Here is a 27881-nt window from a genome sequence, read left to right as displayed (position 1 = left end):
TCTGCGTGTGTTCGAGGAGCATGTTGTCTAATTTAAAGCTATGATGTTGGTCTTGGTGGTTGGATCTTTTTCGGAATACATCATTATTTTAGTCTTTTTGGGTTTAACTGACAGGGACTCTCTCTCTCTCTCGTAAATAAATCTGTTTTACAGCAATGCACACTCGACGTGGTTGTTTCTCAGCAGCACTTCAACAGACTCTTTTGCCAAGCTCACGATAATGTGCACGTCACTGCAGATCACTGCTTTTTGGAACAACAGCGGTTAGTTGCCATGGGCAAAGGAAGAAAAGCACCATAGAAATAAGTCAAACTGAATATTTAAATCATATAAAGAGAGGTTTTTAATTTTAGGTCAATTTATTTGTTGAATGTTTATGCTGAAATATTGGCAATATGGCAAAAATATTGGGTCGACCATTAAAAAACACATGGTGCACACCTGTCCACATACATCACAAATGGTTATTAAAAATGCTTCTCCTTTTGTATTGCTTTCTTGATCTATAGGCCACATGTGAAAACTCAGGGCTCAAATATTCCACATGCTGCTATTTTGCAGTCCTGTTTGGGCCGTTCGTTGTAGGTGGGCACTGCCTCTATTCTCTTTAGAACCGCAGTGCCTTCAATGAGTTGCCTGGGAGAGAGGGAAAAAGTTGTGATGGAGACTTTGAATTTTGTAAGAGTGTTAAATAGCAAAGGTAACTGAGTATGATGTCTGCATTAATAATGCAAAGCCAAATGTCAAGACAATTTATTAGGGTCATTACCCAAAAGCCACATATTTGTAGTCCATCCAGGACGCTGGCTGTAGTGTGATGTAGAACTGAGAGCCGTTGCTATGAGCACCTTGGTTAGCCATTCCCAGGATGCCACGCTTGTTGTGGGATATGACAAAACTCTCATCTAGAGGAGGGAACAGCCTAGTGCTTTTTATATGCATGAATCAATATGTAGCCTATTTCATACATTTAAGCAAGTATTGTGTTAAAGTATGAATTTCACACAGAATTTGTGTGCCACATAAATTTGTTAATAAGCATATACCCTCAAATGTTGGACCATAGATAGAGTCTCCCCCAGTGCCTTTCCTTTCAGGTGAAATATCTGTAATTAAAAACATAAACATTTTTATACAGTCATAACTGTATTACTGGTATTGTGTGTGTGTGTGTGTGTGTGTACATAAATGTATACCTGTATAAAATGGATGTATAATTCAAATTTTCACATTTATGAAATGTATTAAATTATCATAAATGTGTAAATGCATTACTGCTTCTTACCTCCACCCTGCAGCCAGCCATTTGGCACAACTCTGTGGAAAATTGAGGCCTTGTAGCTCAACTCAAGGTTACTCTTGGACAAACCTGCCTCTCCATTGCACAGGGCCTTGAAGTTCCTGCACGTCTTTGGACACACGTCTGAGAACAGCTGGCAGGTTACATTTTAAACTTTCAGAGTAGAGAAGAATGGTACGGAAATACATTTTCACTGTAACTTACCTCATCAAGAAGCAGAAGATTTCCTTACCTCAAACAACAGCCTGCCAAATACCTCTCCACCGCTTTCAATATCCATATAAACAAAAATGTGCTGTGAGAAAGAGAGAGCAGATGTTGCACACCTTGGAGGTATTATGAGAAATGTTAAATGGTTGTAGTCGCATACAAATGAAGTATGTTTATTTATGTATTTCTCTGGGTTTGTATTATTAGTTATGTCTCGCTCCGTTGTTTGTCGTGTTTATTTACAGCTGTGCTTAGCAGATAGCTGGTGTAATACTCCTCAGCCAGGGCCATATAAAGCGCCTGTGGTCGATGAAAAGAAAACTTCCACTCTTTCTCTGCCCAGGTGGACAGTTTCCTCTCATCACCGAGCAACTGACCGTTTGCAAAGGACATTAGACATCCAGTGTACTGCCAAACCTCTCCTCTCAGCTCCTTGAGAAGAAAACGTAGGCTACGTAGGCTAACGTTATTTGATTTGTTCCGCAGATATACTGTAGTGTTGAAAACAAGCGAGCAGTAAAATAACAAGTGCCATACCTTCTTTTTGTTTGCTAAATAGTCATGCCAGTCACATTCAAGGAGCGGGCGAATTGTTGGATCATCAAATGACTCCGGGAATTTATTTTTCAAACCCTGTAAGTGCAGCAGACGTTATAGCTTTTGTGAACAGGTGCAGTCAGCATCTTTATTAGTTAGCCACGCCAAAATGCAAAGTGGTCAGCATCTTAAAAAAACTTTACCTCCGCAATGCTTTTGGCTCTTTGAAAATTGTGTTCGCTTAACAGACCGACGATCTCTAAATGTACAGGGGATGCCATGTTGTGTCAAGTTAGAGTCTCGTTGCCAGGGTAACCGATGCGAGTGGCGCACAACGATGACGTTCCGTATATCTATCTATCGTTTTATTTATTCATACAGTTTATATTTCTTAAAGTTTATATGTCAGTTGGAATATGTCTGTAAAAAAAAAAAAAAAAAACACACCAAGGCCTGCAGAGGTTTCACAAACGGGGCTTAGATTATACCAGGATTTAGCTCAATTAGGACATTTAAGTAGCTTTTATAAACGTTACGTTACCCTAGGAAAAAAAAACATTACTGGTGTTCATATTGAGACAAAACAATGGCACAGACATTTTAAGATGTGTCAGAGCAAGTTGCTTTCAGTTAAAATAGCTAAAACATGCATTTTAGATTGGGACTAGGCTTCTGTGAAACCAAGGGTATATGTTGAAAACAAATACACTTAACAAAATAGATTAAAACATATTTATTCGACTCATTCATTTAATTGTCAATTGAACAGAACACATTAACAAAGTGCTTGCAAAATGTATTCATGCAAATGTCAACCAACACTGATCAAATACTGTGATGTGCTGACTCAAGTTTTTTATTATTTGAAGTAGTTTCAACTGCCCCCGAGCTGTATCAGACCTGAGGCTGTTTTGGTGGACTTCTCAAGGGCCAGAAACCTGTCCAGCTTCAGTGCAAAATCTGGGGGCAGGTTGTGAGGGGATTTGTATGTCTTCATGTCGGTACCCAGGTATGAGATGAGCTCACAGCCTTCTTCAAACTTTTGAAGTTTCTTTTTGTACTTCTGTCGAATATAGTCTGGGTTCCTGGTGTTGAATGCTGTGAGGGTGGAGGGGTAGAAAGTTATTAAAATATATTATCTAGAGTCTAGACCGTTTTCATCCCCAGCTATTCATAAGTAAGCCAAAATAAGAAAATCAAGGCCACCTTTCAGATGAAAGGCCAGGTACAATAAAGCAGATCTCTTCACACTGAGAAAGGGGAACTTTGGCTTGAGTTGACCAACAGCAGTCATGGCTTTGATTATGGGTACTGCCACACTCTACAAAAATAAAAAATAAAAAATACATACATAAAAAATATACATGTACAATAATTACAATCTCATCAGTGGTTAAGAAAATTATTTTACCACTTGTTAAAAGCATAGTTTATTGATGGTTACACAGACCATTTTGCAGCAGATTAACAGACTGAAGTGAGTGTCTGTGTTTCAGTGTTTTCTTACTTGTTCCAAATAGCCCATGATCGGTAAAGAGGTTAGTAAGACCGGATCTTCCAACGGAGGTAGTTTATGTGGAAGTTTCTGGTCCCAGTAAATCTCAGGTGACCTGAGGACAGTTCTGTTGTGAATGATCTGTTTCATGTTGCAGTATTACAAATAGCCTGTTGCTATGGCTATTATTAATATGATCATTAGTTAAGATAATATATAAATGGCAGTTATGTTAATTAATTATTAATTAATTATTAATGTATATGGCTGTATTATTTTATCAAAAATACAGTATGAACAGTAATATTGTGATTTTTTTTAAAATGTAATTTATTCCTTTGATGGCAAAGCTGAATTTTCAGCAGCATTACTCATTACTCGCATGATCCCCATGATTATCACATTATCCTTCAGAAATCGTTCTTTCTAACATGCTGATTCGGAGCTTAAGAAGCATTTCTTATTATTATCAATGCTGAAAACAGTTGCTGTTTTATATTTTTGTGGAAACTATGATACATTTTTTTCAGATGCTTTGATAATAGAAAGAACACAAGAACAGCATTTATTTAAAATAGAATATTTCAATTATTATTTTATTATTATTATTATTTGACTATTCAATTATTATTATTTGAAATAGAATAATAGAACGATTCCATCGTTCGGCACGTACACACTACGTCAGGTAAAAGTAAGGTGCACAGTCACTGCTTTCCTGGTGCTCGTGTTTCTGAAATCGCTGCTCGCGCTCCCGAGATTCTGAACGGTGACGAGCGCGTCGGAACTGTGGTCCTGCACGCGGGAGTGAACGACATCAGGCTGCGCCAGACGGAGGTTCTGAAGAAAGACTTCAGGACTCTGATCGATACGGTACGCAGCACATCGCCTGAAACAACGATCATTGTGTCAGGACCGTTTCCCACGTACCGACTAGGACATGAAAAGTTTAGTAGATTATTCGCGCTAAATGAATGGTTAATGTCATGGTGCAATGAGCAGAAACTGCTCTTTGTAAATAATTGGAATCTGTTTTGGGAGCGTCCTAGGCATTTCCGTGCTGATGGCTTACACCCAAGCAGATTTGGAGCGGATCTTCTGTCGGATAACATCTCCAAAATGTTAAATACCTTTTGACTAGTAACCAAAAGTCCAAATCACAGTCTCTGCTGCACCAATTTAACTGATATAAATACTAGTGTAGAACATTGCATAGAAACTGTGTCTATTCCTCGTTTAGTGAGATCAAATAATAAATCTACTGCAGGATCTAGGAAAAATCTAATTGTTATTAAAACAGAAAATGTTGCTATTAGTAAACAAAAACAATTTCTAAAGCTAGGTCTTCTAAACATTAGATCACTCACACCTAAGGCAGTTATTGTAAATTAAAAAGTAAATTAGTCACAGATAATAGCTTCGATGTACTTTGCCTTACTGAAACCTGGCTTAAACCAAATGATTATTTCGGTCTAAATGAGTCTACTCCATCAGGATACTCCTATAAGCATGAGCCCCGTCTGATTGGTCGTGGCGGCGGTGTTGCAACAATCTATAGAGATATTCTCAATGTTACTCAGAAAACGGGTTATAAGTTTATTTCGTTTGAAGTACTTGTACTAAACTACATGCTCTTAGATGTTAGAAAAACATCCCTATTATCTCTAGCCTTGGCTACTGTATATAGACCGCCTGGGCCTTACGCTGATTTCCTAAAAGAGTTTGCAGATTTTCTCTCAGACCTATTAGTCAATGTCGATAAAGCATTAATTGTTGGAGATTTTAACATACACGTAGATAATCCAAATGATGCGTTAGGGGCTGCGTTTACAGATTTATTAAACTCCTTTGGGGTCAAGCAAAACGTTACCGGACCAACTCATCGTTTTAATCATACACTCGATTTAATTATATCACATGGAACCGATCCAACCGATATAGACATCATTCCACAAAGTGATGATGTCACTGACCATTACATGGTAACTTGCATATTACGTACTCCTGTAATATGTCATGCTGCACCGCGTTATCGATCAGGCAGAACAATCCCTCCATCCACCATAGATAATTTTTCAAATAGCTTATTTGATCTGTCTCAGCTGCTCAGTGAACCCAAACAAATATCTATTAATACTAGAGGTACTAGTACTAGCACTAGAGGAATTAACTAGCACTATGAGCACCATTCTCTCTGGAAAAAAGGTCAGAGAGAAAAGTAAAGCACCCTGGTACAAAAATACTACGCATGTTCTAAAGAGAGAAACCCGTAATTTAGAGCGTAAATGGAAACAAACTAATTTAGAGGTCTTTAGAATCGCATGGAAAGACAGTATGTCACGTTATAAAAAGGCCCTAAAATCGGCCAGGGCTGAGCACCTCCGCAAACTAATAGAAAACAACCAAACCCATCCTAGGTTTTTATTTAACACCGTGGCTAGACTAACAAATAAACAGATGTCACCTGAACAAAATATTCCATTACAGTTTAGTAGCAATGATTTCATGAAGTTCTTCACTGAGAAAATAGAAAACATCAGAACCACAATTGTAAACGTTCAGTCCTCAATCGCGCCTTATAATCCAGCCTCAATTATCACCCCGCAAGAACAATTACAGTGCTTTACAACTATAGAACAAAAAGAGTTAAATAAACTTATCACTTCATCTAAAACAACAACATGTTTATTAGATCCTATACCAACTAAACTACTGAAAGAAGTGTTACCTGTAGTGGAAGAGCCTCTCCTCAATATTATTAACTCATCTTTATCTTTAGGTCATGTTCCAAGAACATTTAAATTGGCAGTTATAAAACCACTCATTAAGAAACCACAATTAGATCATAATAACCTAGCAAATTATAGACCCATTTCAAATCTTCCTTTTATGTCTAAAATACTAGAAAAAGTTGTATCCGCCCAACTGGGCTCTTTCTTGCAAGAAAATGACATCTATGAAAAGTTTCAGTCTGGATTCAGACCGCATCATAGCACTGAAACTGTGCTTGTTAAAATCACAAATGATTTACTATTAGCTTCTGACTAAGGCTGTATCTCAATACTAATTTTACTTGATCTTAGTGCTGCGTTCGATACTATAGATCACACAATACTCTTAGATCGATTACAAAATTATACTGGTGTTCAAGGACAAGCATTAAGCTGGTTCAGATCATACTTATCTGACCGCTACCATTTTGTCTATTTAAATGGAGAAAAATCGATCATAACTCCAGTAAACTATGGAGTGCCGCAGGGATCTGTGTTAGGCCCTCTGTTATTCTCAATATATATGCTGCCACTTGGAAATATTATAAGGAAACATGGAATTAGTTTCCATTGTTATGCTGATGACACTCAAATCTATATTTCATCACGGCCATATGAAAACGCTAAATTATCTGAGTGTGTTAAAGATATAAAAGATTGGATGACGCGCAATTTTCTTTTATTAAATCCAGACAAGACAGAGGTACTAATCATCGGTTCAAAAAACCTCTCACACTACAACTTTAACATAGTAGGATGTCCTGTTACTTTATCCTCTACAGTAAAAGACCTGGGTGTTATACTAGACTGCAACCTGTCTTTTGAAAATCATATTTCATATGTTACAAGAACCGCCTTTTTCCACCTTAGAAACATTGCTAAGCTACGTAACATGCTATCAGTTTCTGATGCAGAAAAGTTAGTTCATGCATTCATGACATCGAGACTAGATTACTGTAATGCTTTATTAGCCGGTTGTCCTGCATCCTTAATAAACAAGCTACAATTAGTCCAAAATGCTGCCGCTAGAGTTCTTACTAGATCAAGAAAATATGATCATATAACACCAATTTTATCATCACTACATTGGTTACCTATAAAGTTCCGTATTAATTACAAGGTATTGCTACTGACTTATAAAGCCCTAAACGGCTTAGCTCCAGTCTATTTAACGGACCTTCTATCGCCCTATAATCCATTGCGCTCTTTAAGATCACTAAATTCGAGGCTTTTGATCATACCTAGGATATCTAGGTCCACCAAAGGAGGGAGAGCATTTTCACATTTAGCTCCAAAACTCTGGAATAGCCTTCCAGATACTGTTCGTTGCTCAGACTCGCTCTCCCAGTTTAAAACTAGATTAAAGACGCATCTCTTCAGCCAGGCATTCATATAATACTTTTAATCTTACAGTTAAATCCGACCTCTAGTTCATAGACGCCAGAGGAGAACTGGCCCCCGACTGAGCCTGGGTTCTCCCTGTTTTTTCGGTTCCTTGCCACTGTTGCCATTGGCTTGCTCAGTTGGGGATATTTAATTTAAAGGGTTAGTTCACCCAAAAATGAAAATTCTGACAGTAATTACTCACCCTCATGTTGTTCCAACCATGTAAGTCTTTCGTTCATCTTCGGAACACAAATTAAGATATTTTTGATGAAATCTGACAGAATTTTGACTCCTCCATAGGCTTCCAGTGTGACCGAAACTCACCGGCCCAGAATAGTTATTAAAACATCGTTAAAATAGTCCAAGTAACTACAGTGGCACTACATTAAGTTTATCATGCGACGACAATACTTTTTGTGCGGAAAAACAACAAAAATAACGACTTTATCCAACTATTAGTGTTCCTCAATGTGGGCCTCTGACGAGAGTTCACGGGAGCGCCAGGACGCATGCGCGAGAACTGAGCTTAAATACTCCCAAGGAGTGAGCAGTCAGTAACAAGTAGTAGTAGAAGAAGAACGCCGTAAGCTCAGTTCTCGCGCATGCGTCCTGGCGCTCCCGTGAACTCTCGTCAGAGGCCCACATTGAGGAACACTAATAGTTGGATAAAGTCGTTATTTTTGTTGTTTTTCCGCACAAAAAGTATTGTCGTCGCATGATAAACTTAATGTAGTGCCACTGTAGTTACTTGGACTATTTTAACGATGTTTTAATAACTATTCTGGGCCGGTGAGTTTCGGTCACACTGGAAGCCTATGGAGGAGTCAAAATTCTGTCAGATTTCATCAAAAATATCTTAATTTGTGTTCCGAAGATGAACGAAAGACTTACATGGTTGGAACAACATGAGGGTGAGTAATTACTGACAGAATTTTCATTTTTGGGTGAACTAACCCTTTAATTAATCAATCAACAATACTATTGATCAGCATTACCAAACGTGGATGTTTTCCACTAGAAACAAACATTGATGTATTATTTTAATTTAATACTGTGAAGCTGCTTTGATACAATCTGTATTGTGAAAAGCGCTATATAAATAAACTTGACTTGACTTGACTATTTCTGAAACAATGTAAAAGTCTATACTGTCACTTTTGATCAATTTAATGCATCCTTGCTGTATTAACAAATTAATTTATTTAAACAAAAAAAAAAAATCCAATCAAGCCAAATTACTACTCACTGGAGAAATTGCTCTTGTTTCTTCTCACTCTCAAATATATAGATCCTATTTCGATACTCAACAGCATACTCCATATTCCCACGCACCAAGGCCTCATACCTACAGATGAAGAGAAAAACATGGTAGAACTGCACTGTGAATCATTTACATTTACTTAAAGGACAAGTTCGGTATTTTACACTTAAAGCCCTGTTTACAGATCATTTCTGATGAAATAGAACGGTTAAGATTAAAATTTGGACACATGCTGCTGGCCCGAGAATTTTAGGTTTCTTTCGCTTTCCCCCCGCACCTCCAGAATGGCTGCATATGTGCACTGGAACAATCCTTCCTAAAACGCATTAAACTTTCGTTTACAAAGATGTGAAACTCACTGAGTGGTCAGGGGTGTTCACTGATATCACACAAAAATCGCTGCAAAAGATGCTTTCCAACAAGTTTTATCGTAGTTTTTGTCCAACTCCATTGACTTGTATTGGATGTGCTGTGAGGTACAGTATTACTCCGCCGGAAGTGGGGTTGTTTGTATTCTTTCTGTAGGAGTGTCTATTATTCAAGCTCTCAACGGAAGAATGTACGGGTGTGAGGCGTTTGGAAAAATAGGTCCACAGTTTTACAACGAATGGTAAAACACCTGTTGGAAAGGAAAGGTTGTAAACGAAAGTTTAATGCGTTTTAGGAAGGATTGTTCCAGTGGACATATGCAGCCATTCTAGAGGTGGGGGGGAAAGTGAAAGAAACATAAAATTCTCGGGACAGCAGCATGTGTCCAAATTTTTATCTTAACCATTCTATTTCATCAGAAACGATCTGTAAACAGGGCTTTAAGTGTAAAATACCGAACTTGTCCTTTAAGGCCTAATGCTTTTAAATGACAATGTGACTTTTACTTTAAATAGAATGTGTGTGAAAAGGTAGCTTATTAATGATGAAGTCTGTAGTAAAAATTAGAAAGTACTATAAAAGTTTTCTTGGCTGTACCTCTGTTGACCATCTAGATAAGTGACGGGGCAGAACCCCTTCATCTCCACTTTTTGAGGGAACCTGCTCTTCACCTGGCCTGCATTGAGCTTATGAGGCAGGAGTGGAGGAGGGGGTAATGGGTAAGGGCAACCTGGAACCACAAACTGCTCCGGGGAATCTAAAAATCTCTTTTAAGAAGCATATAAAGAGAGGTAGTGAGTTCACAAAACTTTCTGTGAACATGTTTCTGGACCATCGGACACTTTACCTCTAGAGACTCCTTGCTGGCCATTTTGTAGAAGTGGCCCCTGAACTCTGCAGCCAATTCAAGTGAGGTGTTATGTGAACAGTCCACCAGATGGCGATGGAGAGCTAAGCTAACTGGGCAGTACTGGCCAAACTCGCCCAGCCGAGACTGCAGCTCTCTTGGGGTAATGCACAATCTGTTTATACAGGCTGCCTTGCCTGCGGGGATGGCAGAAAGCTGTCACAAAACTACACATATTGATGCTTTAATGCAAATGTAATGCTTAATACATGGATGGATATTACTAGTGCTTCTTGTTGGACAAATGTGCATCATTTGCATGCTCTCACCTTTGTGAATTCTTTCCAGGTAAGCATGGATGAGTCTTATGCTTATGCGAACTTCATCTAAAACTCGCTCCCATACCCACCACTTGCTCTTGTGAGCATCAATGGGAGTCCAGTTGTGATACTGCTGGTGGAAGTGTTGCCTAAGAGCTTCAGCTTCCCGTCTGAAGCAAGAGTTTCAAATGTTTAGGACCTGGGGACTGTCATTCATTGGGTAAGGCCTGTTGGAGAGAGTTGCCATAATCTTACAAATTGTGGTTATTTGCATCGATATACATATTATGCCAGACCATATTACCACATGTTACACCATTTGTAACACTGTCAACGTTAAAATAAAATAAAAAATCTACTTGATACAAGCAATATTTAGCTTTATGCTTTAATATTGAACTTTATTCTCATATTCTCATTGCGTCTTATAATTTTTTCTGACTTTATTCTCGTAAAAGAATAAATTCTCGGTCTATTATGACATTATTCTCGAAACCATATGACTTTATTGTCCTAATGTTATGACTAGTCTTAAATCTAAAAATATATATATATATATTTTTAAGGCATTAAAATGGTGTAGTTTTTAGCAGTGACGTTGATTTATGTTTAGGTCAGGGTTATTTTTATAAAACTATTTCAATTGTTTTCCTCAACTGAAAGCTTGAAAAAAATATATAAATATTAGATGAAACTTAATCTTAAAAAAAAAAAAAAAAACTTACACGAAAATTAGAATTGGTGCCTTGGCAACTAACTAATAAAACATTCATTTGTATCACATTTATTTGTATAGCGCTTTTCTCGATAGATATTGTTTCAAAGCAGCTTTACAGAAAATACATGTCTACATTACAATTTACGAATTTTAGTGGGGCGGCTAAGCTGTATATTTTTAGATTTAAGACTAGTCATAACATTAGGACAATTCTGATTTTCACCAGAATCGATCACTTAGCGATAAAAGCATGAAATTTGGTATGAAGGCTCACTAAGGGGGTCTGATCAGATTTAGGACCGTAGGCGCTCAAAATTTGGCCCCTGGGGGCCATTTTTCAAAATGGCCGCCAAATATGGATTTCGTAATGGGAAAATGAATTAAAAGCTGCCAGAAACATAAAATGCAATAACACATTTCACCATAAATACATGTAAATATGAGCACACTTTCACATAGAAGGTCTTTAAACTTTAAAATATAAGATATGTTTTTAAAAAAAATTAAAATGGCCGCCAAATATGGATTTCATAATGTCATAATGGATAGATGACAGAAATTAACAATTGAAAAAGTTGCACATTTGATCATTAATCAATCTAGTTCATTTTTAAACAAAAAGGAAAAGAGGTTATGATATCTATCAGAAATTATGTACTTTTTAAATGTATATTTAAATATTTAATATTAAATTGTGCATATACTAATACGCATCATTTTTACTTGGTAGTTTGTCAGTGACTCCTCCTTATTCAGTCACTAGGTTCCACTTGTGATGGTTAAATATTATTCTCTTTAAAATCTAGGGAACTGGTGGGATGTTTTACTCTTGACTACAAGTGAGATAAAGGCAAAGTCAGTTGAATGTGTTTCTCACTGTTACTCAGTAAAAATAGTGTAGGCTAATAGTGCAAGTAAGCAAACATAACTCAGACAGGCAAATATAACATAAAATAGATTTTAGTCTGCAGGAATTTAGAGTTAGGATTCTGTGAAATAAAGTAGGTGTACATTTCCACAGAATTTCATTTAGGCTGGTTATCTAAACTAGCTGCAATTTATCCTATTTATTTCATTGTAAATCTGTGCTCTTGTACGGCTAGTTTATACCACCCAAATAGCCTGGGAAAACCCAGACAACTTCCGGCAAATTTAGATTTGCTCTGCAAGTAGTCTGGCAAAGAGCTCATTCAAGTCCATTTCCATGCCGTCGAAATCGCGGCACCAATCAGAAACGTTGAGGCGGGCTTTACACGATGACGATCGCTCTGATTGGTTTTAGGTCTATCCAATTGCGCCCAGAGGCATTTGAGCGACGTCCGTTGGTGAAGCGCACCAACTTTTAAATGCATTATTAGATTCAAATTGCAAACACATGAGGACAGTCTCCATGAAAGACCCACTGGCAGATGAACGTGCTACTACATTTCTCTCCGAAACGGTAGGAAATTAAATTAGATTTAATAGAGGATTTTAACTGTGACAAGATGATTGACAGGGCAGTTTACGTGACAGGACGCACGCGACAGATCTGTCCGATAAAGATGACGAAGTAGTATGTCCCAAAGCTTGCCTACTTTTTTGCTACACATTCAAAAGTAAATACATTTTCTTCACAAAAAGAGTACATACTTTTATGGTGTAGTGTAACTTAGGCGAATTGGGACGCAGCATATGGCTTTACACGATGACGATCGCTCTGATTGGTTTTAGGTCTATCCAATTGCGCCCAGAGGCATTTGAGCGACGTCCGTTGGTGACGCCCCTTTGGAAATGAGTTATTAAAGAAGCTTTGCCAGACCATAACTCAGTTACTACTGAGAATGGTCTGGTTTTAAAGGGTTAGTTCACCCAAAAATGAAAATTCTGTCAGTAATTACTCACCCTCATGTTGTTCCAACCGCGTAAGACCTTCGTTCATCTTCGGAACACAAATTAAGATATTTTTGATGAAATCTGAGAGCTGGATCACTTCTCCATAGGCTGCTAGGTGACCGAAACTTGCTGGCCCAGAAAAGTTATTAAAGAGATCGTTAATATAGTCCAAGTGACTACAGTGGCTCAATCTTAAGTATATCAAGCGACGAGAATACTTTTTGTGCGCAAAAACAAACAAAAATAACGACTTTCTTCCACTATTCATTTCCTTCTCTCTGGGCCTCGTAGTGTTTTTGCGCTGCGCGTCTGTGTTGCACGTCATCACGCATCACACACATGACCAGCTTCGGCCAATTGTGAGCCTACGTGGTGACGTGTAACACAGACGCGCAGCGCAAAAACACTACGTGAACCAACTAGAGGCCCAGAGAGAAGGAAATGAATAGTGGAATAAAGTCGTTATTTTTGTTTGTTTTTGCGCACAAAAAGTATTCTCGTCGCTTGATAAACTTAAGATTAAGCCACTGGAGTCACTTGGAATGAATGAATGAATGAATGAAACCTTTATTGCCCCGAGGGGAATTTGTTTTGCACTCATGGGAGCCACATTAAACATCAACACAGCAAACATGATATAACAATAAGACAAAAAACAAAACATGTACAACAACAACAATACAGCAAAGGCATAAAATCATCAGTTCAACAGCTTAAAAGAATCAATAAATAAATAAGTATTCAGTATTCAATAATACGCATTTCAAATATGTCTATATGCCTATGGATGATCTATTTAGTAATTGAATGCTCCTCGGCAAAAATGATGTAATATATCGTTTAGTTTTTGTTCGGGGCATTCTGAATCTACGTCCAGAGGGGAGGGGGGAAAATTCTGAACAAAGTGGGTGCAATGGATCTTCCAATATTCTCAATGCCAAATTAAGAGTATACTGGTCAGTCAGATTTGTAATGCTTTTAGTGTCTGATCCAGTAATTTTTCTACCCATTTTTGTCACCTTGTCCAGCATGTTCCTGTTCGAAATAGAAAGACCCCCCCCCCCAACACTGGATGGCAAAAGACAACACGCTCTGAATAAAAGTTAAATAAAACAATGTCAGAGTACTAGTCTCTGCATTAAAACTGCGCAATTTTCTTAAGAAAAAGAGCCGCTGCTGTGCTTTTGAGTATCTTGCTAATGTATTGGCTGACCAGGTGAGTTTGTGATCAATAATAGTGCCCAAATACTTGTACTCCTCTACAATCTCAATAACTGTCTCTTGAATAGTAACAGGTTGCAGTAGAGGGGGCCTTTTCCTAAAGTCGATCACCATTTCTTTTGTTTTTGGGATGTTTAAAATTAGTGAGTTTTCACTACACCATTCATAGAAACGGTCAACCTCAGTCCTGTAGTCCTGCTCGTTATCTGTTAAAAGCCCAACCAAGGCAGCATCGTCTGCAAACTTAATCAATGAACATTTGGAATGGTGGCTGACACAGTCATTAGTATACAGAATAAATAACAGCGATGATAAAACACATCCTTGTGGCACTCCTGTGTTTGTCATGATGATTTTTGACTGGCTGTGACCCGCTCTCACAAACTGTAGTCTGCCTGTTAAAAAGTCCTGAATCCACTTTACCAGATTGAGGTTTACACCCATGATTATCAGCTTCTCTATCAACATAGGTAACTGAACGGTGTTAAAAGCTGAAGAGAAGTCTGCAAATAGGATGCGTACATAAGAGGCAGGTGTTTCAAGATGTTTATAAATTCCATTCAGGAGAGTTGTTACTGCATCTTCCACACCTCTTTTCTCTCTATAGGCAAACTGTAATGTATCCATGTGTTCTTTGGTTTGTTTTTTGAGATGAGTTAAAATGATCCGCTCAAAGCATTTCATAGCAACTGAAGTGAGCGCTATTGGTCTAAAATCATTCAGTCCATCTGGTTTATGTTTCTTAGGAAGTGGTACAATTTCTGCAGTTTTCCATATCTTTGGGACTTTGTGTGTGTCAAGTGATTTCTGGTACAACCCTCTGAACACCGGGCTCAGTTGTTCTTTGCAGCTCTTTAGGATGGTGCCTTCCAGCCTGTCAGGGCCGGCAGCTTTCCGAGTCCTTACATGGGAGAAGATCCGCACCACTTCCTCACAGCTTACCCTGATTGAGGCACTTGCTCTTCCTTCAAGGCTGATTGGATTAACTGGCGCGTCATTCTCCCATCTCGCAAAGTGTTCATTCAGGGCATTTGCTTGCTCGACTGTGTGTACCGTACTGTTAGAATGGTGATTTTGACCTATTATAGTTTTTATGCCCCTCCATGCCATATGCGAATTATTTTCCTGAAGTTGTCGTTCAATTTTATCTTTATATTGTCTTTTACCTTTTTTAATTTTCTTCTGTATTTGGGTCAATGACGTATAAGGATTTTCAACAGGCCAATTTTAAAATACGAAAATTAAGAATATATATTGCAATTGTTCAATCATTAAGAATGTTGTGTACATATAAATTCAAATAAAAAATTTAAATTAAGTGATTTTAGTGTTTTTTCATCTAGATGAATTGTCCATAGGCTTAAAAAATGTCATGTGGGGCGACCGTGATTTATCTTAAAATTAATGAATTTCCTTATCATAAATGTATTTTTTTTACATGTTCTCAGTAATTAAAGTGTTTAAAAACAGAGTATTTGAATTTCTTTTGAATTTTTGTATATAATGATCTCATATTTTTGTTCTGCAATTTCAGTCGCCTTCTAAAATGCAGTTAACAGACTTATTTTTCCTGTAAATCGCATAAAACTGATAGAAATGTTTTAAAAATATAATTTACTAAAGCATACTGTATCAGTGATTCATATTTCAGCCACAGAAATAAGATATTTTATTTTAAATTTAATACAGTGATAGCTTTTATTGGTCGCACCACATGATAAGTGGTCGCTCCAAATGACACGAAAAACGTATATAGTTAAAAATCTATTTAAAGAGATCAATGAACAATACATTTTATACAATTTTTTTTATTTAAACCAAATTTTATACAAATTTCACAGAATTTTCCTGAACATAAACATTTATAAACTCACTTTTATAAAAAAAAAAAAATCACTTCACAAACAAGTGCACCATTTAATTTAACTTGACTTAGAATTTCTTTCTAACAAATAATAATGTTATAGATGTAAATTATTTCATAAAAGTATTGTATACAGGTAACATTTGGAGTCAATAGTTTTTTAAAGTAATTAATACTTTATTAATCAAGGACACATTCAGTGTCACATTCAGGCGCAGGCTATAATGTTCCGAAAGATTCTATTTCAAATAAATGCTGTTCTTTTGAACTTTATATTCATCAAATAATCCTGACATATAAAATGTATCACAGTTTCCAAAAAAAAAAAAAATGAACATTGATAATAATCAGAAATGTTTCTTGAGCAGCAAATCATTAGTGACCCTGGATCACAAAACCAGTCACAAGTCGCACAGGGTATTTGTGGCAATAGCCAACAATACATTGTATGGGTCAAAATTATCGATTTTTTTTTTATTCCAAAAAATCATAAGGATATTAAATAAAGATCATGTTTTATATTTTGTAAATGTCCTACCATAAATTTATAAACATTTATTTTTGTGAGTGAATATAGCAATATTGCAAACATAAATGGACAACTTTAAAGGCGATTTTCTCAATGTTTCGATTTTGTAGCACCCTCAGATTCCAGATTTTCAGTTGTATCGGCCAAATATTGTTCTATCTTAACAAATCATACATCAATGGAAAGCTTATTTATTCAGCTTTCATATGATGTATAAATCTCAATTTCAAAAAATTTACCCATGTGACATTGACCCATTGAGTGGTTTTGTGGTCTAGGGTTACATATTAGAATTATTTCTGAAGGATCATGTGACACTGAAGACTGGAGTAATGATGCTGAAAATTCAGCTTTGATCATAGGAATAAATTGCAGTTTACTATATATTCACATAGAAAACAGATATTTTAAACTGTAATAATATTTCACTCTTCTCCTATCAAGGTACTCTGCTCTTGTTGCAGGGTCAGAATTTTTTCGCTTGGCAGTGGCATCTGGTAAAATAGATTAAAATAGTTTTAAATAAATAAATAGGCAATAATAAATACACGACTAATAAATGCATTATTACTAAACTGAAATTACATGCTCTAATTTTTTTTTTTTGCATTTTTCTCATTTTGTACAAAGAGTAAACACAAACTGTCTGAAATCTATAAAAAATATCCCAAATTGCATAAAAATCTATTCCAAATGATACTAAAGTAAAGTACTTTTTTAATATAAACCGTCAAGTGAATATAAAAGCATAAAACTGCCAATCTAGGACATATATCTATCATGGAAAACAGTCTGCAGTGGTCGCACCACATGATATTTGGTCGCACCACATGATATTTTCAAATTCAGTCATAATTTACAGGCACAGAATTGGCCACCTAAACAAAACAAGCTAGCTTGCCAAAAAAGGTCACTATGAATTTTATAATAAAGATATATATTTGTAGAAATAACTTTAATATTATTATTTTTTTGAGGTCATACCACATGACATCCAAATGTGGCAACTACATACCAACCATTACAAAGGGTTATTTTTTTTTCCAATTTGAGAGAATTACAAACCTGCTTGCTGCTTCCATGGGTCCTTGGTAAATTGGTTTATGATGTAACTTCCTGTGTTTGAATAGTTTTCAACATATAAGTCCCAAAATGGTAGTTCCTTGATGGTCGCACCACATGATATTTCATAAAATGGACATCATCGGACAAAGTTTGTTTGTATATTATGATGGAAATATAAATACAAATGCTTTGAATTTTTTTAAAGGATTACAAAACACTTTGGAAATCATGCCAAAAAGTGCAGAAAATAAATTTGAATAAATTCAGAGTAATTTCAAAGACGTTTTCAAAACAGAAGTTATGGCCGGACGGTCGCACCACATGATGTTTTGACACTTTAAATAACAAAAAAAATAACAAATAAGTAAAGGTTTTTTAAAAGTTAAAGTGAGTACATACATGGGAGAGGTACTATAAATATACAGTATCTTTTTATGCATTTAAACCCATTTTTGCCTGAAAAAATGCAATCGGACAGAAAATTTAGGCGTCACGTCATTGACCCATTTCCTTCTGAATCAGCTTTCCTCCATACCGATCATTTCCTTTAAATGCTCTTTCTTTGTCCGCTAACAGCTTTTTAATTTCAGTTGTGATCCATGGTTTTGAATTAGCAAATTGTTTCACGCGTTTTGTCGCGATCACATTGTCCACACAAAAATTAATATATGACGTGACAACATCCGCATGCTCATCAAGATCTGCACACTCAAAAACGCTCCACTCCGTGCAGTCAAAACATCCCTGAAGAGCTGTCACACTGTCATCATCCCAAACACGCACCGATGTCATTTTAGGTTTTTCCCTTTTCAGTTTTTGTCGATAAGAGGGTAACAAAAAAACAGTGTTATGATCAGATCCGCCTATCGCTGCTTTGTTGACTGCTTTATAGGCATTTTTTATATTACCATAGCATAGATCAATTATTTTTGATCCGCGCGTGGCGCACTTCACATATTGCTGATATTGGGGTAATACAGATGACAAAGAGCAGCCATTAAAGTCACCCAGAATAAGTTTGGGAGTATCTGGGGACGCTGTCTCTAATTCTTGTATATGGTGATATATCGCATCTGCAGCCTCTTTGTAGTTTGCGTCAGGGGGAATATACACTAGACATTCGAATAGTTGCCCAAACTCTCGCGGTAAATAAGTAGGTCTTAAGGAAACTGATAAGAGTTCTAAGTTTGGGGAATTGATGGTGTGTCTGATGATATGGTGTCTACACCACTTGTTGTTTATATACATACATAGTCCTCCACCAGTCGATTTCCCCGTAGCTTCTTGTTCTCTATCAAGTCTTAACGGTGTACCAAAGCCAGGTAGGGAAACACTGTCATCATTCACTGTATGATTTAGCCAAGTCTCACTAAAACATAACAGACAACTGTCTCTGAATTCATACCTGTATTGTGTGGAGGCATGAAGTTCATCTAATTTGTTCCTTAGCGATCTCACATTAGAGAGGACTATAGTTGGAAGTGGAGGTTTAAATCCTCTTGCACGAACGCGGCGTTTAATTCCTCCTCTCGAACCACGCTTTCTCTTTGTCCTGTCAAGTTGCTGTTCAGTTGGACGTAGGCATTCCAAAGGAAAGTCTGTTGGAGGTGTCCACTGCAGCTGTGTTGCTAAGCCCAGCTGAAGTAGTTGATGTCTGCCGTAGGTTATCCTAAATGGCTCAGCATTTGCCAGGAGTAGAGAGAGTAGAGTGATCGCCAGGAAGAGTTCCATATAAGCCATGTTGCTGTCCATTGTTTACGTCCGATTGCCGGCGTTTACGTTTGAAACACTCAAAAACACGATTTAGCACCGAAGTATCGCAATTTAACAAACAAAAAAACAAAACAAAACAACGTACTAACAAACAATATACCAAACAGTCAGAGCTTCCTTGTGCATGTCAGCCGCTGAGCAGCGCCAAGCTGGACTATATTAACGATCTCTTTAATAACTTTTCTGGGCCAGCAAGTTTCGGTCACCTAGCAGCCTATGGAGAAGTGATCCAGCTCTCAGATTTCATCAAAAATATCTTAATTTGTGTTCCGAAGATGAACGAAGGTCTTACGCGGTTGGAACAATGAGGGTGAGTAATTACTGACAGAATTTTCATTTTTGGGTGAACTAACCCTTTAACCAGGCTACCACCCAAAGCTAATCTCAGTCAATTCTTTGCTCTCCAAATGCTCTGACCTTGATTAGAAATATTAATTGCAAGAACTGTTGAGTCCTGCTGGATTATTTGCAAGTGGTTTAGTAGGTAGGCCTACACATCACATTGTAGACCGAGTTTTCCTCACAAGAAAAACGTAAATTAGCACGATTAGCATGATTACCACAATTAGTCAATCGATTTAATCTCTTTTGTGCCAGTTAAGTGAAATAGAGTAGCCAATATTTTTTTAAGGTATTAGCACACATCTTTTAAGTTAGTAGTAGACCTGGTGGATTAGCTTGCATGTCTCTTTCCATGTCAGCTGTTTAAAAACCTTTTTGTATCACCATTGGTGAATTGCTTTGGTAGAGACCAGACAAAGATCAGCTCTTAATCACTTGTCACTGTGATGTCTAATTTTGATCACATAACATGAATTTACAGATAATTCATTAACCCATGTATAGTAATATTTAGTATTACAGGAGCAAATTTTAAAACATATCTTATATTTTAAAGTTTAAAGACCTTCTTTGTGAAAGTGTGCTCATATTTACATGTATTTATGGTGAAATATGTTATTGCATTTTATGTTTCTGGCAGCTTTTAATCCATTTTCCCATTACGAAATCGGCCGCCATGACCCCCAGGGGTCAAATTTCAAGCGCCTACGGTCCTAAATCTGATCAGACCCCCTTTGTCAGCCTTCCTACCAAATTTGATGCTTTTATCGCAAAGTGATCGATTTTTGCGCTTAACCACCCTACTATTTAGAGTGCTTGGACACAGTCACCTCTGATAACAGATCAATGAAAAAGCAATTAGCATAAAAGCTAATTCAAAATATTAATAAATACAATAATAGTATAATACAAAAAAAAAAACACCGGAGGTGTGTGAGTGTTTGTGCTGGTCTGACCTGTTGTTTTTTTCCCTGTCTCTCAGGCCTCTCCTCAGCACTTCCGCCATGTCCAGTTGCAGTTCAATCACTAGCATAGGAATAATGCTGCAGGATTGCAGTAATTCAGCCTGATGTTTGGTCACAGGGAAGCCATCCAACACAAACCTGAGGATCAAACACATGTACTGTATAACTGTTATTTTTTCTTGCAGAAGTACATTTCTTTGATTGGAAAAAATGTGGTCCTCACCCACGAGTGCTGCAGACCAGGCTCATTACTGCCACCTCCAGGCACTGGATGGCTAGTTCATCAGGAACGGTCAGGCCCTGGTTCAAATGCGTCTGCACCTGATAAGCCAATTTAGTTTTGGACTGGCTGTTGAGCACCATACGTATTGCATCCCCAATTGAGAGTCGAGCGAGACCGTACTCGCGTGCAAACACTCGGGCCACTGAGTGCACACACAGTTAAAAGCTACTTATTCTGAAATCTATAAAAACACTTGCTTTATCATTTCACAAATAGGGCTTAGATTAAGCCAGGATTAGGCCTTAGTTAAATTAGGTAATTTAAATAGCTTTTACATTTTAAAAAGCTTAATTTTTTTTTTTACTGGTGTTCATATTGAGACCAAACAATAGCACTGACATAGCCTATTTTAAGATATGTCAGTACAAGTTGCTTTCAGTTAAGATAGCTTAAACATGCATTTTAGTCTGGGACTAGGCTTAAGCCTCTTATGTGAAATCGGGCATCAATATTTTTATGAGCATCTATAATGACGTGTATTTTATTTCCAGAAATCTGACCTGTGGTTTTGCCTGCTTTTGGTGGGCCAATGATAACCAGTTTGATTGGAAGGGAAGGGTTGGGCTTTGGTTGACGAATATATTTGATTGGGTTGAGGATGAAGGTGTTGCGTGTCTCCCTGGAGGCAAAGAAGTAGATGAACTGATGTAGGATGACAGGGAATGTGGTGTTGAAAGGGCCTTGTGGAGGCTGGATCAAATCTCCTTCTGTGTACTACAGAACATAATGGCCAACAGACTTTTTTGTTTTATACTCTAAGGCTTTTTTTTTTGGCTTATATTATTCAATTCATTTTCAATAATGTTGTATATCTGCTTTTACCTTAATAGGATCCCAGCACCCGAAGGCACTGGGATATTTAAAGGAGCAGTACAGGAGTCTTCTGGCGAGACTGTAGCTGGTTGGCTGACACATCTGAAAGAGTGAGTCTCTGTTTACCATCAGAGGTTTGATTCCCTGTAGGAGCTGATACCTCACAATCCGAGGCAAACTGCCTGCATTTATAACCAGACGGGGGATTTGGTTGTCTGTTAGAAAGTCCTATGAAAAAAACAATGTATTATCAGCAGAATTTCTAGAATTGAACAAGAGTTATAATGTTAAATTAAATTATAATGTTAAACAAGAGTTACATTTCCATGGGACTTAAATTGCATTATAAATTTGTTTATAATATAAGCTTTCAGCTTCTCCTTACTGTCATACTGGTGAGGTTGTTTTCATCCCTCTCAAACCTCTGACTGATCTCCGTCTCCAGCCTCTCTTCTGCAGTAGTTTCTGTTTCTTCATCCTCTGCCTCCTCCTCCTCCTCCACAGGAGGAAACTCCTCCAGCAGTATGGCCTCCATTTCCTCCCATTCCTGCTCTTCTTTGTCCATCGCCTCTGCTTCTTCTTGCACCTCTTCGTCATCCTCAACCTCATCCTTCTGATGAAGCAACAGAATGTCCAGTCAGAATCTGTCAGTCACTCACCAATGCAAGACACAATGACAGCGATCAATGACCTGTTCTTTGAGGGGCTTCAGAGTGAGTGGGCTTGGTTTTTTGGTTTCACGTTCAGCCATAAGCTCAGCTCTTCTCTGGGTGATGGCCCGCTCCTGCAGTTTGACACAGACCAATGCATATTTACTCCAAAAACTTTGTTTCACCTGCTTTACGGTAAATGCCAGGTGTTTATTTTGCTTATTTGGATTTTTACATCCTTTTATCAGTGCTGAAATTTTCGCTTAAACACTCACCCTGAGTTCACTCCGCAGCTTAATGACCAGCCGCTTTTGTTCTTGCCTGCGCTTTTGTCTCTCTCTCCAACGCATGAGCCGCGAAGGCAGGAGACGCCGCACCACCTCAGACACCTCTACCGACATCACTGCCACCACATCTGGAAACAAGTGACGCTCCACCATGAAGGACACCTCCTCTTGGCTTTGGGGAAATCCCTCTAAAATAAACCCTGTGGATCTGAGAGAAAAGTTAAGGAATATTTTGCAAAAAAATAAAAAGAAAAGACAATTGTGTCTTTCATACACTATATATTCACCCTCCTACATTCAAACACATATGCTTATTTTTCCCTTGGAAAATAGCATGCAAGTCATATGGACTACTTGGCTTTTATATTAGAGATTGACTATTACTGCCTTTTTATGACAGATACAGTACAGATATCTGATAATAAAAATAAATAAATAATAATAATTCAGAATCAATTTTTAATTCTGTTTTATTATTTGTATATTTTTGACACAATAATACATGATACCAATAAAAACATGCATTATGATTATTTTACTACTACTAATAATTATTTATAATAAAAATTATTATATTACTATTATTTTTATTTGTGCCATTATATTTATGCAAAGTTTTGTAATCTAAATGGTCTCAAATCAGTGTTATTGTTAAAAGTAAAATATAAATATTAGATAAAAAAAAAAAACTAAGACAACAAACTGAAATAAGTACTAAAATTACTAAAACAAAACTGATATAAAATAAATTTAAGCTATATAAAAAGTATTTACAAAAAGAAATAAAAATGACAAAAGCACATAAAATTACAAAAATTATTATATAAAAATGAAATTGAATTCAAAATATTAAATGCTGTAATAGTAAATAAATAATATTAAAATAACTCTCAAATTATTTTTTATCTGTTTTTGGCTGTGTAATTAAGCTACACTTTAAAAAGTTATTTAAAAAGTATATAGATATTAAAGAATGATATCCGTTTAAAAGTGTGAGTATCGCTCAAACTGATAATGAGTTCATTATCATTATCTAGCTGTCAAACCTTAACTGCCATTGTATGAAAGAGGTTTTCTTCTCTCTTTTTTTGTGCAGGTTTGGAATGATGTGAGGGTGAATAAATAATGACCAAATTTACATTTTGAGGTGGAATATTTGATGATTTAAAGTTTCAGCTATATCTGCAAGTGTAGTTGTTGTTGTTGTTGTTGTTGTTGTTTTTTGGATTGTTTTATGAGGTAGCATGTGTGTGAATTAGTTTATTTTTACTTGTAGGGGTCCTGGTCCCACCACTGTAATAAAACCATTTCCAGTATCTCCAGAGGGAGAGGATCACCATCCTGGAGGTATGCCTTTATGGCCTCCTCATCATCAGTCAATGCTGGTTCTTCCTACAAACACACCAATGCATTAAATTCAAACAAAATTCAAGCAAAAATTCAAATGTCTTGCCTTTACAGTCCCCTTACATTTGTGTCAGGATTATCAGATACAGTATACTCATGACTGGTCTTGTCGTCCTGGTCTGGAGGGGATTCAGCGCTCTGACCCTGGGCCTGAGCCTCTAGCAGGCCCTGCAGCTCCTCTGGAGGTTCCTCAGGGGGTTCAGAATCATCTGCATATGACACATGTTTCTGGGTCTTCCGTAGGATCAGCTCCTGTAGCCGCTCTCGGAACTGGATGTGGAAAACTCCCAGCTGCTCTGCAAGCCACTTCCCATGGGTGGTCTTTCCAGAGCCCCTCACTCCAAGCATGAAGACACGCAGCGCAGGTGGCTGGTTGCATACAAGCAGAGCTTTGTGTTATCTCTCTATAAACTAGTGCAAAAAATGCCCGTGCAAAATCAGTTTTTGTGTGTGTTTTTAGTAGGTTTGGGTTGGTTTGGTGTGATTGAATGCTCATTGTTACAATTACACAGAGTTCAGTGACATTTTCTTTTGTGCATGGTAGAAAGCACACAGTGAACTCCGAGAAAACGCTATGCTTGAGCAAACAGTTTGTGAATAGGCAACTACAAATGATGCCCGTGAAAGAGACTGTGAACGCATTGAATAGGATATGTTTAGTTGGTGAATAGCATAGGCTACTATTACACAGTAGCGATAGCGTTAAGCGCACCAGAATGAAATATAATATTCAGAAGTAAACAGCTTAGCTGACTTACAGATTCAGTTTACATCCACAAATGAATAAGCGTGTCGATTCAGGGAGCAGTGCAAAATGCCCGTGCAAAATCAGTTTTTGTGTGTGTTTTTAGTAATTGTTGGTTTCTTGGTAAAGAAAACACATTTTTACTCAGATTAATCAAAATGGATTTATCACGTTTTGGATCCAAACTATAATATTCAGAAGTAAACAGTGTAGCTGACAGATTGTCAGAATGTTTATTTTTAAACCACAACCTTCTTGGGGCTTCTTTGACCGATACAACTCTCTAATGTCAGAATGTTTTTAAACCACAACCTTTTAAAAATGATATATTTAACGATATCTTTAGCATTTCTCATCCAAACAACGTCAAACTTGGCACTGCACTTACTCGTGACTGTAGCGAGACACCTGTCAAGTTTGAAATCAACAAATGATGCCCGTGAAAGAGACTGTGAACGCATTGAATAGGATATGTTTAGTTGGTGAATAGCATAGGCTAACTATTACACAGTAGCGATAACGTTAAGCGCACCAGAATGAAATATAATATTCAGAAACAGCATAGCTGACATATAGATTCAGTTAACATCCAACATCCACAAATGAATAAGCGTGTCGATTCAGGGAGCAGTGCAAAGTGCCCGTGCAAAATCAGTTTTTGTGTGTGTTTTTAGTAATTGTTGGTTTCTTGGTAAAGAAAACACATTTTTACTCCAATTAATCAAAATGGATTTATCACGTTTTGGAACCAAACTATAATATTCAGAAGTAAACAGTGTAGCTGACAGATTGTCAGAATGTTTATTTTTAAACCACAACCTTCTTGGGGCTTCTTTGACCGATACAACTCTCTAGTGTCAGAATGTTTATTTTTAAACCACAACCTTATAAAAATGATATATTTAACGATATCTTTAGCATTTCTCATCCAAACAACGTCAAACTTGGCACTGCACTTACTCGTGCCCGTAGCAAGACACCTGTCAAGTTTGAAATCCATCGGACTAACGGATCGAGAGATATGTGGTTAACAGACACACAGACAGACAGACAGACAGACAGACACACACACACACACACACACACAGACAGACAGACGTTTCTGTAATTTATAGAGAGATTACAGGAACGTCTGTCTGTCTGTGTGTCTGTGTGTGTGTCTGTATGTCTGTCTGTCTGTGTGTCTGTTAACCACATATCTCTCGAACCGTTAGTCCGATGGATTTCAAACTTGACAGGTGTCTCGCTACGGTCACGAGTAAGTGCAGTGCCAAGTTTGACGTTGTTTGGATGAGAAATGCTAAAGATATCGTTAAATATATCATTTTTATAAGGTTGTGGTTTAAAAATAAACATTCTGACACTAGAGAGTTGTATCGGTCAAAGAAGCCCCAAGAAGGTTGTGGTTTAAAAATAAACATTCTGAAAATCTGTCAGCTACACTGTTTACTTCTGAATATTATAGTTTGGTTCCAAAACGTGATAAATCCATTTAGATTAATTGGAGTAAAAATGTGTTTTCTTTACCAAGAAACCAGCAATTACTAAAAACACACACAAAAACTGATTTTGCACGGGCACTTTGCACTGCTCCCTGAATCAACACGCTTATTCATTTGTGGATGTTAACTGAATCTATATGTCAGCTATGCTGTTTCTGAATATTATATTTCATTCTGGTGCGCTTAACGTTATTGCTACTGTGTAATAGTAGCCTATGCTATTCACCAACTAAACATATCCTATTCAATGCGTTCACAGTCTCTTTCACGGGCATCATTTGTAGTGGCCTATTCACAAACTGTTTCCTCAAGCATAGCGTTTTCTCAGAGTTCACTGTGTGCTTTCTACCATGCACAAAAAAAAATGTCACTGAACTTTTGCTGTGTAATTGTAACAATGAGCACTCAAACACACCAAACCAACAATTACTAAAAACACACACAAAAACTGATTTTGCACGGGCATTTTTTGCACTAGTATGTACATAGTTTGCCACATAGTGTACATATTTGTCATTTTCTATTTGTTTTCACAGATGCAGAAGATGTTTTGTTGTCACTTTCCAACGTGTGTTTTTATAATTTATCCTGATATATAAATATATGTGATGAATTTATCCTGTAAAAATATATATGACACCTGAGTAAGGTCTGTTGACTGAATCACTATAATGACTGTGTATTAAAGTTTTATATTTAAAACACAATAAAAAGTTTTTAATTATTATTATTATTATTATTTTTTAAAGGGACAGTAAGTGGGATTTTCTCCCATCTAGTGGTGAAATTGTATTTTGCAATCAAATGAATAGTGCTCTCTAGCGCCTCGCATTTTCAAATGTGTGTTGCATCTACGGTAGCCATTATGTACCAAAAAGCTATGACAGGATGTCCTCTAATAGCACTTCATCGAGTTCCCTATCAAGGCTACGGAACTCGACATTACGGATGTCGTATATGGGAACTCCTCTCATCCTTCACTTCTGCTGAAATCTTATAGGCTAACGCCAGCAGAGCTGGCCAATTGACGCAAATATGCAAATACTGAAACACCGTTGCAGTTATAATGCAAGTGCAGCGTCAATTCCCTTCAGAATCTCTCTCTTCACGCTTAAATCGTGTGCTAGAAAGCTGATACTTCAAAATACTGGAATATATTCGCCGTCGTCGAAGTTGCGTCGGAGATACTTACACTGTCTCCTGCATCCGATGGCAGCTACCTGTAACCTGTGCTCGGCCCCCATCGCCCCCACCGACACGCACCTGTTTTGCATCGCGTGCTTGGGGCTGGCCCATGCCGAGTCAGCCCTCGGGGACGGAGGGTCCTGCGACCTCTGCGCGGACAT

The 27881-nt window shown here is 37.3% G+C and overlaps 2 protein-coding genes across 2 annotated transcripts; both read right to left on the bottom strand.

Annotated features, from left to right (window-relative positions):
• Positions 1–358: 358 nt before the first annotated feature.
• Positions 359–2328, bottom strand: ppil6 (peptidylprolyl isomerase (cyclophilin)-like 6; the record flags this gene model as incomplete). The annotated part of the gene is made up of 8 exons (XM_079887768.1): positions 359–636; positions 770–905; positions 1047–1106; positions 1286–1433; positions 1533–1595; positions 1754–1942; positions 2048–2143; positions 2251–2328. The coding sequence occupies 8 exons, from the start codon at positions 2326–2328 to the stop codon at positions 525–527; spliced, it is 882 nt and encodes a 293-aa protein (XP_079743894.1). The 3' UTR covers positions 359–524.
• Positions 2329–2796: 468 nt separating this feature from the next.
• Positions 2797–27881, bottom strand: LOC307168913 (adenylate kinase 9-like; the record flags this gene model as incomplete). Its single annotated transcript, XM_079889219.1, is given in 18 exon segments — positions 2797–3145; positions 3254–3368; positions 3555–3657; positions 8946–9044; positions 9927–10096; positions 10177–10373; positions 10506–10680; positions 10684–10723; positions 20840–20986; positions 21072–21273; positions 21632–21845; positions 21954–22172; positions 22330–22557; positions 22636–22728; positions 22870–23089; positions 24152–24273; positions 24352–24657; positions 27684–27881. Coding segments are annotated over 18 exon segments (3072 nt in total). The 3' UTR covers positions 2797–2921.

Source organism: Squalius cephalus, assembly GCF_949319135.1.
Source record: "Squalius cephalus genome assembly, chromosome: 12".
Lineage (NCBI taxonomy): Eukaryota > Metazoa > Chordata > Actinopteri > Cypriniformes > Leuciscidae > Squalius > Squalius cephalus.
This window is presented reverse-complemented; position numbering and strand designations above follow the sequence as displayed.